At 41.4% G+C, this 16,941-nt stretch overlaps 1 protein-coding gene across 11 annotated transcripts in view; it reads left to right on the top strand.

The window, feature by feature from the left end:
- Positions 1-16,941, top strand: part of TCF12 (transcription factor 12) — a 237,105-nt gene that overhangs the window by 74,797 nt on the left and 145,367 nt on the right. For all 11 annotated transcript variants that reach the window (XM_083183833.1, XM_083183842.1, XM_083183841.1 and 8 more), the window contains exon 5: positions 11,877-11,979. In XM_083183833.1, coding sequence (XP_083039959.1) covers positions 11,877-11,979 — 103 coding nt within the window. The remainder of the gene's footprint in view (positions 1-11,876; positions 11,980-16,941) is intronic.

Here is a 16,941-nt window from a genome sequence, read left to right as displayed (position 1 = left end):
GCCACATATAGGATATTTATGAAAACCAAAGAATTGGGGGAATCAATTTTTAGTCACATTTCTCTAGTAAAATCTACTGTGTTCCTTAGAAAAATGTATTAAAATTGCAAATCTGCAAAAAAAATGAAATTTTGAAATTTCACCTACACTTTCTTTTAATTCCTGTGAAACACCTAAAGGGTTAACAAACTTCCAAAATGCTGTTTTGAATACTGTGAGGGGTGCAGTTTTTGAAATGGCATCATTTATGGGGGTGTCTCACATACAAGTCCCTCAAAGTCACATCATAACTGACCTGGTCCCTAAAAAAAAATCAGTGTTTGAAATTTTCTTGAAAATGTGAGAATTTGCTATTCATATTTGAAGCCTCCTAGTGTCCAAAAAAATGAAAAGGAGGTTGAAATAATGATTGCAACATAAAGTAGACATATGGTCTTTGTTAGTTATTAACTATTTTGAGTGGTATGTTTATTTGTCTCACAAGCAGAAAATGTGACATTTTGCAAATTGCAAAATTTTCCATTTTTTCACGACATTTTGGTATTTTTCACAAAAAAACACAGACTGTATCGACCAAAATTTACCACTAACTTGAAGTACAATGTGTCACGAGAAAACAATCTCAAAATCACTGGGATAAGTAAAAGCAAAAAAAAGTTATCCCCACTTAAGTGAGACATGTCAGATTTGAAAAAAAGGGCTCTGTCATGAAGGCACAAACTGGCTCTGTCATGAAGGGGTTAATGTCTCCAATGTCATGTTCTTTTCCCCTCAGTTCCTCTTTCTTTATTGTGTAGAACAGTAGAAAACTAATGCTAGTCTAAAGGTGTCCATACATCAGAAAGATATTGCACCCAATCATACTATCTCAATGGATTGTAAAATGGATTGTATGTAGATTGTGTACACAATCACACAATCTCCTGGCCCCGGGAGATTGGAGGATTGGTCCTTTGATCTGACGTGCTGCACGTCAGATCAGTTGGGATTGGGAGCAGATTGCATGTGCTTTTAAGCACATTCAATCTGTCTTTAGATGGCTCATACAACCAGAATAATGGGCCCCATACATCAGCAATTAATTGTGACAATACTCCGTTCTGGAGATGATTGTCACAATTAATCTTTTAAGTGTGGCCTCCCCCTTTTGGCGATCCCCATCAAAAATGAATAGGGATCGCTAATCAATTGCTGAATCAGATTTTTAAACATGTTTAAAAATCTGGTTTTATTGGAGTATCACTTTTGTATGTGTGGGCATTCTAACAGGAAAAATCTGCCGATCACTGAAACAAATCTGTAGTGTGTTGTCAGGTCAAATAGATTGAAGAAACAATTTATCTGGGGTAAAAAAATCACTGGATCTGAGAAGCAATTAATTGTGATCGCAGGTGTATGGTGCCCTTTATGTGACACTCCCTCCCTGACTAGCAGAGAAGAGAGGTGTGCGACCCGTGGCAGTGAAGATGCTGAGAGCCGCAGAAGTTTCTTCCTTTTGCACAATTCTGTCACTACTCTGAAAACTGTTTTCAGAGGATTGCTTCATTTGGGCTATTTAATAATGGCATAACACAGCAGATGTGAGCAGATTGGTAGTTGTGGCAACCTGTAAATTAAAAAATACATAAAAAAATAGATTTTTGATCCTAGTAGACCAGCCCCCTATTTAAATGAAGCTGCAATCATGCAGCAGATGGATTGTTTGACTGATTGTGAGTGCATTGTGTGTCCAAAAACCACCAAGGACTGCCGGGGAATTGAAGGGAAATTGGACACAATCATGATTGTAAAGGGCCCTACATACGCAGAGATTTGTGTCAGATTCATAATGGGAGATTCAGCATGGGAGATTTCAAAACGGTCACAAAGTGACGTAAAACACTGCACTTCATCACAAAAATAATGTTATATGGTATAGACAGTAATTTCCTAACTAAACAAAATACATTTCCTTAGTAAATAAATGTTGGTGGCATAGTGCCTCACCCCCCAAAAATAAACATGGGTGGCATAGTGTTCCCCCTCCCCCAACCAAATAAACATTGGTGGCTAGTGGCATACCCCCCCCCCCCCCCCCTCCCAAGCGTCACATCCTCTCACTCCTGCAGATGACTGAAGAGGATGGCTGTGTTGGCGGGCTTGATGGCGGTGTTCTGCGCAGTGCTTGAAGTGGAAATTTTGATGTGGGGGTATGGAAAAATTAAGGCTGAATTTATAAATGGGCGTGTCCTTAAGTGTAGTGTACCACACCATATAACCAGAGCCGGACCTGACTAATTTTATGCCCTAGGAAAGATTTTGGCTGGTGCCCCCTACCACCGCCTCTGCAATGCCGCAATGTGTACATACGAGTAGGGGGGATGTAGTGAGATCCTGGGGGTGGTAGGGAGGGAGTAGCGATATGCAGGGTACTAGGGAGGGAGCAGTGAGACGCAGAGAACTAGAGAGAATGTAGTGAGACGCAGGGCACTAGGGAGGATGTTGTGAGCTGCAGGGCTATAGGGAGTATGTAGTAAAACGCAGGGTGGTAGGAAGGGCGTAGGGAGAAGCAGGGCGCTAGGGAGTGTGCAGCGAGATGCAGGGTGCAAGGGGAGTATACAGCGAGATGCAGGGCACTAGGGAGGGTGCAGTGAGACACAAGGCTCTAAGGACAGCATAGTGAGGTTCAGGGTGCTTGGAATGGCGTAGTGAGATGCAGGGTGCTAGGGATGGCATAGGAGGGTGCAGTGAGCTGCAGGGTGCATTAAATGTAATGAAAAGGCGCAGTACGTTTGCAGCAATGAGGATACAATCGACCGGCAAGTTTTTAAGATACTGATCTGCAGAGTGAAACTTTAAAAAGCAGCAGCTTTATCTGGTGTCAGCAGAGTACAGCACAGGCTGGGTCCCTTCTAGTGCCAGTGCTCTGGCAGGAAGGGCATCTCAGGGGGAGAAGGGAGCTGGGCATCTCCAGGGGCGGCATCACGGGTGGCTTCCGGCAGCTGAATGCTCACCACACGTGAAGATGTTTGGTCCTTCTGAGCGATTATAACAATCAGGGCTGTTCTGTATCGCGGTCCAGCGGGGCCGCAAATCACTTTCACTGTTTGTGCTACACACACACAGTGATAGTCAGGCACTTTCTGAGTGATTATGTAAAATCCCTCAGAAAGTGGCTGAATATCTCTCTGTGTGTAGGGTCCATTAGCCACCTATACACTTGTGCGATTACATTCAATGCAATATCTGGTTCAATTTCCCTTTGAAGCTCACCTTGCGATAAATTACATCGAAAATGAATTATTTTGCTTTGTGTTGTGCATGCAATCATGCGATTTTATCGCATGCCCGTGTGATAAAAAAATCTGGTGGGATTGCATGATTGAATGCAATTGCATTGAATGCTGAAAAAAATAGGCATTGGTACTTACTGGTAATTACCTTTCTCCAAATCCGTAGGGGTCACTGAAGTCATCTACAATGGGGATAGAGCTGCTGTACTGGAGGAATCGCCACTTTAAGAAATTTAATGTGGCTGGCTCCCCCTCCATCCCCACCCAGACCCCAGTTTTAGAAAAACTGTGTGCGAGAGGGGAGGAGACAAGGGCATCCCCAAGGAGAAGGAGGAGGAGTATAGGAAAGAACAAATGAAAGAAGAACTGAAAGTTAGGTAGGCAACAAATTGACATCATCTATGCACACACAGAAAAACAACAAAACCTGTAACAGGATGACCAGTACAGGGTGGGCGTGCAGTGTCCCCTGCGGATGCGGAGAAAGGGAATTACCAATAAGTACCAAATTCCTATTTTCTCAGTCATCCAGCAGGGTACACTGCAGTCATCTACAATGGGGACGTCCAAAACCCATCTCCACAGGCAGGAGAGCGCTGGAAGTCCTGAAGAATGGACCTGCCAAATCTGGAAGCGTATCTGGCAAAAGGTATCAAATTTGAAAAACTTGACAAAGGTATTGGAACCAGACCAAGTTGTCGCTCTGCAGATTTGAGAAAACTGTGTAGGCAGACACCGGGTGCTGGGTCCAGGGAGCACATTGCGAATAGCTCCGCCCCCTGACTGCCCAGTGCCCCTGTGCGCACTAGTTTTAAGGCGCCAAGTTTGAAAAACTGAGCACATGTGAACAGGGGCTGTCGCGTTACTCGCCAGCCGCACTATGTTTTGTGTGTGTGTGTGGGGGGGGGGGGGGGGGGGAGAGACTCAGGTATCGGCTCTCAACACGTAGGTGTGATTTTGACCAACAACGTGCCATACTGCTGGGTGCCACAGTGGTGCAGGTGCACCCTTACTGTCCTTGTCAGGTGGCTCTGAAGCTGCTTGAGGTGTGGCACTAAGACCCTGGACCCATAACGCGAGCTGTGTGGTTGGGGCACAGGAGGCACACTGCGTGCAGTGGCGACCTGACCCTCCACCAGGATGTCCCACATAGCAGGCAGGTAGAATTAAACTGTATACCTGTCCTCGGTTTGTAAGAAAGGAAAAAAATGTAAAATAAAGAAAGTCCCTCGTAGGAGACCTAGTCCAGGGATCCTACTCCTCCAAGCACCTTTTCTAAGACTGGGGTCCTCTTTGGTGCTCTATCCTCATCTTCGATGACTGCAGTGTCCTCTGCTGGATGACGGACAAAACACACCAGATGTTGAAAAATTTAAATAGAGGGCTGGGTCATCTGGGGGAAAATATAAAAAGACAGCCTTGTTTTATATACATCAATGAAATTAAATTCTGATTGTCTGATTGAGAGAAACTCTAAAACCACTAAACCAACTGTGATGTTTTTCACCATTGTTTTGGTAATTTTCTAAGACCGGTTTTAAGCTGAGCTGCAGCATGGTTAGTTTAAGGGGGTTGTGGGTGGGGACTGTGTATGTATGTGTGTGTGTATATATATATATATGTGTGTGTGTGTGTGTGTGTGTGTGTGTGTGTGTGTTTTGTTATGCATATATTATTTTTGCCTGGGATTAGGGTTTATGCATGCCTTCTGAATTAACATCGGAGTATAAGACAGTATTTGTCAATCAGCCAGGTGGTATCTCTAGGATCATCACTTCTTAACACCCTTTTACACCCCTCTTGGACCCGGGTCCGCATCTGTGTAAAAGGGGTACTTTAAAAAAAAAAAACTGAATTTATTTACCTGCGAATCCTGACCAGGGTGGAACACGGGGAGGACCCTGGTGATGCACGGGACCGGTTTCCACCAATGATGGAGCCCCATAACTACCCACCACAGCATCCTGCGGTCAGTCCGGAGCTTAGGCAAGGGGCGCATACAGCCTCTGCTGCTTTCTGCTGTACTAGGAGGTGAATGGATGCCTGTGTGCTGCAGCCATTCACCTCATGTACGGAGACTGGGTGTAGCCCAGCAGCTTACCGTGGCGCTGGGCTTGCCCCAGCTTTGCGATGGCGTTGCCGGGGTCCTGATAATGATGATGTCTTGAAGCGCTCGGTCAGGACCCGCCTCCGCCAGGGGGATGCTGGTATACATTTTGCCAGGAAGGGGACAGCAGTGTAAAAGGTAACAAATGCTGGTTGGAGCCGGGTTCAAAAACCCGGGTGCGACCCGGTGTTTGGGGGAAAAGTGGGATTACTTTAGTGCAGTGCTGGGGAACCTTTTTGGGGCCAAGGGCCGTTTGTAATGGTGGAAAATTTTTCGGGGGCCATATATAAAAAGTCCACTTACAAATTGCCCTGCTGCAGCCATCCCACACTCCGGTGGCTGCCGCTGAATAGCACTTCCAGTGTCCGGCTGCTGCTGTTCAAGAGGCATCTCGTGAGAGCTACTGACCTCTCGCGAGAACTCCTCCGTACTTATATAATATGTATTGCTGGCACTCCCCTTTCAACATACAATGGCCTGGGTGCAAGCGTTCACGGATATAGATATGGGTAGAAATAACGGCACTCCACCGGTCTTGGGGAAAAAAACGAATCCACAAAAGGGGTAGCTGACGTTTCGGCTTTTACTCTGTTATCAAAGCAGGAACAGTTAGTACATACTTAGACTTACCTAAATAGCCGGTCACCACTCATTCACCTACTGTGTCTCCACGCCGCTCGATAGCCCCGCCCACCGACATCCTGTTGGGTGTATCACGTGACCGGGACTTCCAGTAGTCCCACGTCAGGATTCCCGTGCAGGCATCTTGGTTGCAAGGCAACAAGACGGTGGGGACAGCTGTAGGGAAATAAAACAAGAACAACATTATACATATACACCGGGTGACTGTTTAGTTCAGGTAAAGTGCCAACATGTGAGTATAACGACAATATAGTGCAAATTTAACAAAGGAAAAGGAAAAATAAGCATGACTGATGTATGATACGCAAAGATCATAGGAAAATATTGTAGGATATTTGTTCATTCAGTCCCGCGGTGCTACAGTTTGTAGCTTATGGATCCAGGCTGTCTCCAAATGGAGTAGCTTTTTATTGCGATCCACAATAACACAGCCCACACGGGCATCTGAGCAAATATACCACGTGTGTTATAGTGCATGTGAGAACATGTTTAATTTTAAACTTGTATCCAGAGTGTGGATGAGAGAACCACTTGGTCTGTGTTAGGGCACTGCAAGTTGTGCACTCAGTGCACCTATAGCATCCACCAGGTTTAACTCTTGTCCCTTCTGGGACCCTAGAGGAGATATCAGTCCTCATAACCCAGTCTTCAATATTTCTACCTCTTGTGAAACTGGACATTAGGTGTGTATTTTTAAGATTGCTCAGACCCTTGTATTGCTGTCTCATTGGCCACAGGGTTTTTGCAGTCATCCCAATTTGTTTATCTGCTGTGTTGAAGGACCGGACCCAACAAAGGTTTTTTTTCTGGTTGTTTTTCACAGTTTTGGTCTTCAAAATTTTTGCCCGTGGTAGGTCTTCTATCTTAGTCCTGGCTGCCGAGAGGACATGTTTAGAATAGCCTCTCTGCTTAAATTTGGTCATCATAGTGTCCAGGTGAGTTCCTACTTCTATGGGGAAGCTGGTGATTCCTTTTACACGAAGCAACTGAGAAAATGGGAGCCCTCGTTTGAGTGCTGGCGGGTGGTCACTTTGAGCCATCAGGAGGATGTTGCGATCTGTCGTCTTTGTAAAGATCGTAGTAGAGATGACACCTCCATTATTTTTAATGCAGACATTTAAGTAGTTAACTACATCTTGGCTCATCGTAAAGGTAAATTTAATAGGACAATCCAATTGTTGATCGCTTTAATAGCTGTGGTGAATGCGTCCTCCGTGCCTGTCCATAGCAGCAGGACATCGTCGATTAAAAAAGAGTCGAGCTTGCAAGGTCCTCATTGAAAAACAGCTGTTGTTCCAATTCCGCCATGTATACGACGGAGCGACTGGCGATCCCATCGCGTATCCAGTTTTTTGTTGATAAAATTTTATTTTCAATAATACATTTTATCAACAAAAAACTGAATGCTCGATTCTTTTTTACACTCGTTATATCGAGTGCCTGCTTCCTAAACAGCGAACGACCGCTGCTTAGCATGTGAACCTGAATCACGCCCTTGGTGTATAGAATTTGAATAAACTACATATGAGTTAATTTCCATCCCGTGTTAATTATAGGACATCTGCAGATCCTAAGAAGCAATTTTTCTTACAGCTATTATAATGCTAGGAAGACACAAACTTCATTCAAAATCAAAATAAGTTTATTGTGCCCTTCAATTTGTACCAAAGCATTGATACACACAATTTCTTATTAAGGGTATTTTTTCTACTTATATAATATTGTATAATATTTACATTTTTTAAGTCTTTATTTTTGTCACCTAACACTGGGTAGCTATACGAACAGGCACCCAATGGAACAATTCAGTTCTTGCTCAGTTCAGATGCCTATAGCTGCAGGGGGAGGTGGGGAGACAATTATTTTGACAGCCTCCTGAGGTGTGTATTATATTAAAGAATAATAGGGGAATAAAATTGAGTGGGGTTTAGCTAGTTTAAAAACTTTTGTTTACCTTGCACCCGAATTTGGATTACTGCCGGTGCTACTACTACCCACAGAATCTCCACATAAAAGTTGTTCCTGGAGGTTGTTAGTCGACCAGAATGTTTATGTAGCATTTACCCCTATCCCCATATTACAAATTTAATATTGCCAATAGGTTAAATTAAAGTACATTAACAGTTTTTTTTTGCTTTTTTTTATGAGATATTTTTGTTTGGTGGTCATATATAGAAGCAGACATTTGCTACTTATCAGTTTCACTCTATACTGATATACAGTACTATGCACTGTGTTCTGAACTGTTAATTCAGTTCATTGATTTGGTGGTGGACAGCATTACATATTATAAGAACCACTGAGAGGCAGAGATTACTCAGTACATGCAGGGTGATCCATGACTCACTGGTCATGATCACCTGATGGCAAGTGTGAGCAGCCAGTCCATCACGGATTAACCCATAGCTTTGGCTGTCTGACGGCTTTGCATTATGTTTTCTCACGCCTGAAAGGTGAAACTTAACCTGACCATAATCTTATCTCTGCTGCCGAAAATTATGATTAAAAAACACAGAAATGTTTGTGCCTGTGTAGTGCTCAGACATTTTAAAACTGAACAGGAATGGTACCACCTCAAGACTGAAAAAGACAATAAACTAAAATTAACCCCCCAAAGGTATAGCAAATTTTAGATTTTTGTGATTTTAAAACTTCTTATTTTAACTAAGTAGGTTATTTTTAGCCTACATAATATAATCACTCGCACAGCCTTGGAATAGTGGGGCAGATGTATTAAGCCTTAACAAGAGATAAATGCAAGGGTGATAAGGAGAGATAAACGTCCAGCCAATCAGCTCCTTACTGACTTTTTTCAAACACAGCCTGTAACATGGCAGTTGGGATGTGATTGGCTGGACGTTTATCTCTACTTATCACTCCTGCATTTATCTCTTGTTAAGGCTTAATACATCTGCCCCATTATCATATTTGGAACCTGTAGCAAAGTAAACCATGACAAAAATAATACAATGCCAATTTCCATGATATTACAGTTTGTGGTATTACATATTTGCCAATTAAAATTCTATGATGATTTTCAAAATTGATCAAATAGCTTGGAACAGTTTGGAGATGACTGCTTATCACACACGTGTGGCTCTGAGGGTTTATTTTACTAAACCGCAGCTTTTCAAAACTCTACGTTTCCTATGTTTTTGCCCACAGACATTAAAACTTCAATAATGTTGAAGTTTTACTCCTAATATGCATAATATGCATACAAAAATGCAGTTGATCGTAAATTTACGAGTGATCATCTTCCACCTGTGCTTCAAATTATTTCTATGCTTTTGGGGCTTAATGGCCAGATCTTGCTCAGTGTGTAAACAATATACACAATCAATACTCCTCCACATAATATATACTCACATAATGTATATTATATTTGTTATATTTAAATTATCATACTATCCAAATAGAGGGAGATTATAATAGTGTGCCCCAGGCATGGTGAGCGAAAGCGGTGCACTTATACTCTATGCATGTCAACATGGTCACAGAAAAAGAAAAAACAGTATGTCGACTTTTTTATGTTGGCCTTTTTCCATGTTCTCCTATTGCTTATGTGGACCTTTTGACCATGTTGACTTAAGGCATGTCGCCCTTTTGACTGTCGACCAATAGTGGTCAACCTACCAATCTAATTACTGTCAACCCTATGGACCTATACTTGCTAAGTTCCATCATTTTGACTGGCTGGTAACTAATATACTAATATATACGGGTAGCTATGAAGTTTTAAAATTCATCATCTTTCTGTCACCCGACTAAGCAAATAAAATGTTGCTGTGTTCATCCATGAAAAGCTGTCAGCCCTGGCATTTCAGTTTGCAGCTCCTGGAGGCCACTTTTAACATTGCACCCAGCATTTTTGCCTCGGTTTACCCTTTTTACGTGGCTTAACCAGTCTGTTTGTCATGACAAGCGCCAAAAGAACTCTATTGAATGGTGTCCCACCTTCTTCAGTCACTTGAGAAGGGAGCTTGGACGCACAGCTGGCATGATAAAAAAATTGAATTCCCAGTTGTTGTTTTTTTACATTTGTGTATACTCTGTATTAACCTTGGCTAGCAGCCCCTTGATTTCCTTAGCAGCTGATGCTTCAGGTTGTCTATTTGACAGGCGAAGCCTTTGCTACCAGAGGTCTTTTGCTGTTATGGTTTAAGTTGTAAATGACAGAATGATTATGTTTTCCTGTCCATCACTTATCTATATCAGCAGTCTTATAGTAGCCTATACATTAGTCTTTAGAATTCAGCACACCCAAAACAGTACACTACTTTTAGCAGTAGTTAACTATTCAGTTTTGATAATTGACCTGTCATTTATGCCCCCTCTGGATAGAATGCCAGTGGTAGCATTGATGTCACCGTAGAATGGATACATTCTACATTCTATTTTATGTTAGCCTATGGGCAAAAATTACTTTTGAGTTTACAGCCACTGTGTACTCTGTAAATTCTCATGGACATGAGCTTTCCTCCAGGCCATGTCCCTGACATGTCTAAATATCATTTGCCTGATATGTTATTAGATACCTCACCTGAATGTGCACAAGTCTGCATAGAGGGACATCACCGCCCTGAAGAAGGTGATGCCTAAATCCTTGCTCCATGGTTAAGCAAGTCTGCTTTAGAAACCTTTGGTAGATCTGACCTTTTTGATAAGCATTTTAAAAAAAAATTCTTATAAGGCAACTCCTTTTCTTATATTTTTATCTTTTTTTATAAGGGAAATACATTGTTAGTAGTGCTTTATGCAGTCATGTACGTTTCCGCTCAATGCATGCTTTTGCAATACAGATGCTGTTTCACTATAATGCTGCTTTCATATTGCCTAAACGTTTAAGACCCAGTATTTCAAAACGGTATTTAAAATGGGTCTGAGCCACTTAACCCCTTTCACATTGCAGGTGAAAACTGTTTTAAATAGCATTTATTTATTATTTATTTATTTACAGTTTCTTATGTAGCGCAGCAGATTCCGTTGCACTTTGCAATAGTAGACAGTGATAAAACAAACTGGGTAACAACATACAGACTTGGAGGTTAGAGGGCCTCTATAGGGATATAGGAGGGAAACGCAAGGACAGGCACCAGTAATAGCATAGCAGTCCCACCAAGTTACAAGTCCAGAAGGGAAGCTATATAATACATAAGTGCCTCAGAGGGTTATGCGTGTAGAACTTAAATATGATAGGCTTGCCTGAAAAGGTGAGTTTTCAGGGAACACTTGATAGTTTGGAGGCTAGCGGAGAGTCTTTAATACTGTTCATACATTCAACCCGTTTAACCCCCCAAGGAACACGTTTCAATCCATAGAAATAGAGCCGTTCATACTGCCCAAAAAACGGCTCTGAAATGGGTAGGACACTTTTTAACAGTTTAACAAATACCAGTATTTGTTAAACGGTTAAAGAACCCTGGAGCTTTTCACACTGCAGCTCTACCCGTTTTAAAGGCTAAAAAAATGGCAATTTACCGTTTAAGAGCTGCAGTGTGATGCGTGAAGAGACTTTTTTTATTTATTCATTTTTTTGACAAAAACTACTGGGTTTCTTTATTCATTCCAAAGTGTGTTTGTTGTTTAGTTTTTTCCATTAAAGTTTTTGTTTTGAATTGCGTCATGTAACTTCTGTTTTCTGCTTTGTTAGTTGTCAGAACTGAGGATTTTCCTTTCTGCATATTGTCTAATAAGATAATATATATAAGCTAGATGACTACAGCATGTTTAGGGCTGAAAGCTATATCATGACAATGCCAATTGCAACTCAATACATGAATTAGGAGTGTCATTACACACAATTAGCAAGGCTGCCACATAATCTGCTTAATACTCTGCTCTCTTTTCCCTAGGGTTTTGCAGACAGCCCTCATTTCAGTGAACACTTGAATGACAGTCGATTAGGGCCCCATGAAGGATTGTCCCCGACACCTTTCATGAACTCAAATCTGATGGGTAAGTAGGTAATGCTCACAAGCAGCCCCTCAAAGCTTCTTGCCTTTGGAGACCTTTTCATCCCCTTGTCTCAGCATGACACACACATCGTCTGGACATTGGCAATATTCTGTTATCAGTTCGAGTTTCAGACTTTATTTAAAAAAGGTTTTTCATTTTCATTTATTTTCTAATGGTATGGTCTTAAAACGTATGAGAAATGGTTAGGCTGACTTATTATTTATATATATATATTTGTGTGTTGGCCGGCACTCCCAGTGGTAGTTCCTAATAAATGCTGAACCGGTGCCTTCCAGTGTGGACCCTTGGGTCCCAATGCAGGGTTTGGAAATCAGGCGGCACTCTCGGATTTAGTAATGCAGTGAAACACTCAATTTATTGTCCGACATGTTTCGGGCACAGTATGTCGGACAATAAACATATGTGTGTGTGTGTGTGTGTGTATGTATGTATACATATGTATGTGTATATGTATGTATATGTATGTATGTATGTATGTATGTGTATATATATATATATATATATATATATATATATAAAGAAAGAATAGAAGTGCGCTGGTGTAGGTTTCACCTTAATTTCATACACAATGGTAGAATAAAAATAATTTATTTTATACAATAATATAAAAACAGTAGATTCTCACATAAATGTTCATATCAAATAGATACCATTTCTAACAAGTATGTTTTCCTGATAGACCCTACGCGTTTCGTCCCGGAGGGACTTCTTCAGGGGTAACAGGGTATCGATCTGAATTGTGTTCACTCTTGGTGGATGGATGGACCGATAGAAGTCCGCCCCTTTGAATGGGGTATTGGCTACCTGAATGTCCTCAGCTTGGGAAGGTGAGTAAAACGGGTCCAACTGATATCTTCAATAGATATATGGAAGGACTTATGAGGGTCCACCCTTATTGGAGGGGTATTGGCGCTCTGAATATCCTCAGCTTGGGGGGGTGGGTAGAACGGGTCCAGCTGATATCCTCACCAGATCTACACTCCGCAGATGGGTTAGGTGTGTCCAATCAGTTAGAATGCAAGTGAGCACTTGCATTCTAACTGATTGGACACACCTAACCCATCTGCGGAGTGTAGATCTGGTGAGGATATCAGCTGGACCCGTTCTACCCACCCCCCCAAGCTGAGGATATTCAGAGCGCCAATACCCCTCCAATAAGGGTGGACCCTCATAAGTCCTTCCATATATCTATTGAAGATATCAGTTGGACCCGTTTTACTCACCTTCCCAAGCTGAGGACATTCAGGTAGCCAATACCCCATTCAAAGGGGCGGACTTCTATCGGTCCATCCATCCACCAAGAGTGAACACAATTCAGATCGATACCCTGTTACCCCTGAAGAAGTCCCTCCGGGACGAAACGCGTAGGGTCTATCAGGAAAACATACTTGTTAGAAATGGTATCTATTTGATATGAACATTTATGTGAGAATCTACTGTTTTTATATTATTGTATAAAATAAATTATTTTTATTCTACCATTGTGTATGAAATTAAGGTGAAACCTACACCAGCGCACTTCTATTCTTTCTTTTTCTATGCCTTTCCTCTACCTCTATTAACAGCGAGGTAGTTAGAGGTGCAGCTAACCTCTTAGCGCAGAAAAGGTCACAACCCCCCATTTCTTGTGATATATATATATATATATACACACACACACACACATACTTTCCATGCAATCTATCTGAACAGTTGCTCATTTTTGCTGTCCTCACAAACATTTCTCCTATTGTATGTGGAGCAGATTGTGTTTATTGCGCAGTACATGTCTTCCAAGCTCTGTTTCAGACCATGTATTGTTGTTTACATAACCTTTGCCCTTCTACCATTAAAAATTGTGCAGCATTGTTGCCTAGTTGTCATTCAGTTCAAAGGCTTCTTTGGTATTTGGTACCTTTGAAAGACATAGGCCTTATTTGGAACCCTCACATTATTATGAAATGATTTGGGTTTTCATAAACCATTACAGGAAACTTATTTGTGCCAAATGCACAGGTAAATGGAATGTTACCAGTGTTAGTTTTTCTTAATGATGACATTTTTATTCCCCTCATTGAGATGTCAAGAGAATACATAATACTGTTAACTACTTTCTTATGAATATTGGTCAGCCCTCATACATAATAGTGATTGCTTCTTTGACATCACCAGTTGCTATGGAAACTCGAAAGTACAGTATCCCATTCAGCACACAAAATGGCTGCTTTCAGTGAGGAAACCGGTGAGGAGATCTAGATAGATCTGTGAAGATTTGTTGTACATTGTTTAATTTGTGTGTCTGGAAAAAAAATACACCGTTGGATTTTATTCCACTTCCATTTCTTTTGCATTGCTTAAAATCTATTTGGTTACAGATAGCTATCATATTGATTCTATAAATTTCACAACATTGATGTAAACCTTTTGCTGGTCTGTGTTCCACATCTATTTGTGTTGGCTGTTGATATTGTGTGGTATAGTTGTGTCTGTGACCTATTTTACTATCTCTGTATTGTCCTTTTAAGACACGGCTATGGTAATCTAATTGGATTAGCTAAATCCAAATCCTGGTGGTCTGCAATTTCTTTTGGAAGTCTTTCTGCTTTGTCTGTTTTCTTAATCTTTTTCTAAGCATTGGTGTCTACAAAGGTATAGCTGGTATCATCGCAAGATCTGCTGACATTTTAGTTCAGACTCTGAGATACGCTGCCAGCTGTAGGTTGTAATTTCTGTTGTTTTTTTTTTAAGTACTAAAAAGGTTAATATTTGGGCAGTCTTGATAGATATATATATATATATATATATATATATATATATATATATATATATATATATATATATATATATATATATATATATGAAACGGAGGCACTCCAAGGAATTTTTTCCAAAAAGTGTATTATAAATCCAGAATCCGCAAACGTTGGTGTTGCTTTTCATGGCTTTATAATGCACTTTTTGGAAGAATTCCCTAGGAGTGCCGCACTGATGTGAAGGGAGAGTGCCGGGCCGACCACAGAAATATATATGTATGTGTGTGTTCCAGAGGGTCCAGCACAGCCACTTAGGAAATACCAAATGGGAGGGTGCCCATGATAGAATAATTACAGGAAACCAAAAACACAGCACTCCTTCCTCTTGAATCTGTAGTCTTTAATCAAGCGGCATTTCAATACTATTACATATTATCGTCAGCTTGACTATAATACGTTGCAGTATTGAAACGCGCATACGCCGGGCGTATGCGCATCATGACGGCTCTCGCCGTTGATGTCATTGGCGTGTGACGCGCCCAGAGGTCTGGACACCGATGGGAGGCACTAGTGGTGGTATGTGGAAATTGTTTGTATGTATGTCTTGCTTTTGATTTTCCTGATGAAGAAGCTTTGAAACGTCGGCTATGACTGCCGACTCGGTCGGCAGTCATTGGAGGGGCATAGTCCCCGAAACTGTCGACAACTATCTCTGTATAATGTGTTTCCACATCCCGGTCCTCAGGGACTCCAAAAGTGTCCCTCAATTAGTGTACCGCATCCGCTAGCCATGCTTCTGGCTGGGTGCTGTTCTTTGCAACCCCTGTGCTAAGCACACTTTACTAATCACAATTGGAACCTCTGTCGATGTTAAAGTATGAAAAAGTTAAAGTAATAAAATGTTTTTGCTCCTTTATTTATTTAGTGTTTCTTATATAATGCAGCATATTCTAATGCGCTTTACAATTGGAAACAACAGTGATTAAACAAACTGGATAGAAACAAACCGACATAGAGGTAGGAGGGCCCTGCTCGCAAGCTTACAATCTATAGGGACAATAGAAGGGATACATAAGGATAGGATTCCATAGCATGGCAGTCCCACCAGATTACAAGACAGTCCTGATGGGATGCAATTAGATATGACTGCTGCTAGTGGTTATGTGGGGGTTCCTGAATATGATAAGCTTGCCTAAAGAGGTGAGTTTTCAGGGAATGCTTGAAAGTTTGGAGGCAAGAGGAGAGTCTTAATGTGCACAGAAGGGCATTCCTTAGGGAATTCCTTGTGGGGCCTTGTAATTAAATGTGTTTTTTTTTTTCCCTTTCAAAAAATACATTTCAGTTTTAAGGTGTGAGAGTGATAGATGCTGACTGTAACCATTGCAGATGTATAATTTAATGTAGTGCATATACTGTATGTAGTAAATGTAAGTTTGTGTAAAGTATAATATAGTGTTCCTCACATCATTATGTATCCAAAACAGCCATGTTTGTGGAAACGAGATCACTGACCCAGGTTCTTTTAAATAATTCACATTATTTATTTACAGTTTCTTATATAGCGCAGCAGATTCCGTTGCGCTTTACAATAGTAGACCGTGATAAAACAAACTGGGTAACAACAGACATAGGGGGAAACACAAGGACAGGCACCAGTGATAGCATAGCAGTCCCACCAAGTTACAAGTCCAAGATACAAGTCCAGAAGGGAAGCTATATAATACAGAAGTGCTTCGGAGGGTTATGCGTGCAGAACTTAAATATGATAGGCTTGCCTGAAGAGGTGGGTTTTCAGGGAACGCTTGAAAGTTTGGAGACTGGTGGAGAGTCTTATTGTGCGTGGAAGGGCATTCCATAGGATGGGAGCAGCCCGATGAAAGTCCTGTAATAGTGAATGGGAGCTAGTGATCCGTGCAGAAGAGAGACACAGATCTTGTGTAGAGCGTAGTGGTCGAGATGGGAGATATTGTGATAATATTGTGAAAATGGTTCATGGCCTACATCACAAAACTTACCTGGATAGACTAAAAGATCTTAACATGTATAGTTTGGAGCAGAGAAGAGAAAGGGGGGACATGATAGAAATCTTCAAATATATCAAGGGTTTTAACATAGTACAGGTGGGAAATTTTCTTCAAAGGAAAACAAGTAATAAAACACGAGGACATGCACTGAAACTGGAGGGAGGTAGGTTCAGGGGAAATGTTAG

The sequence above is a fragment of the Crinia signifera genome, chromosome 4 (assembly GCF_055691185.1).
Source record: "Crinia signifera chromosome 4, ASM5569118v1, whole genome shotgun sequence".
Classification (NCBI taxonomy): Eukaryota; Metazoa; Chordata; class Amphibia; order Anura; family Myobatrachidae; genus Crinia; species Crinia signifera.
This window is presented reverse-complemented; position numbering and strand designations above follow the sequence as displayed.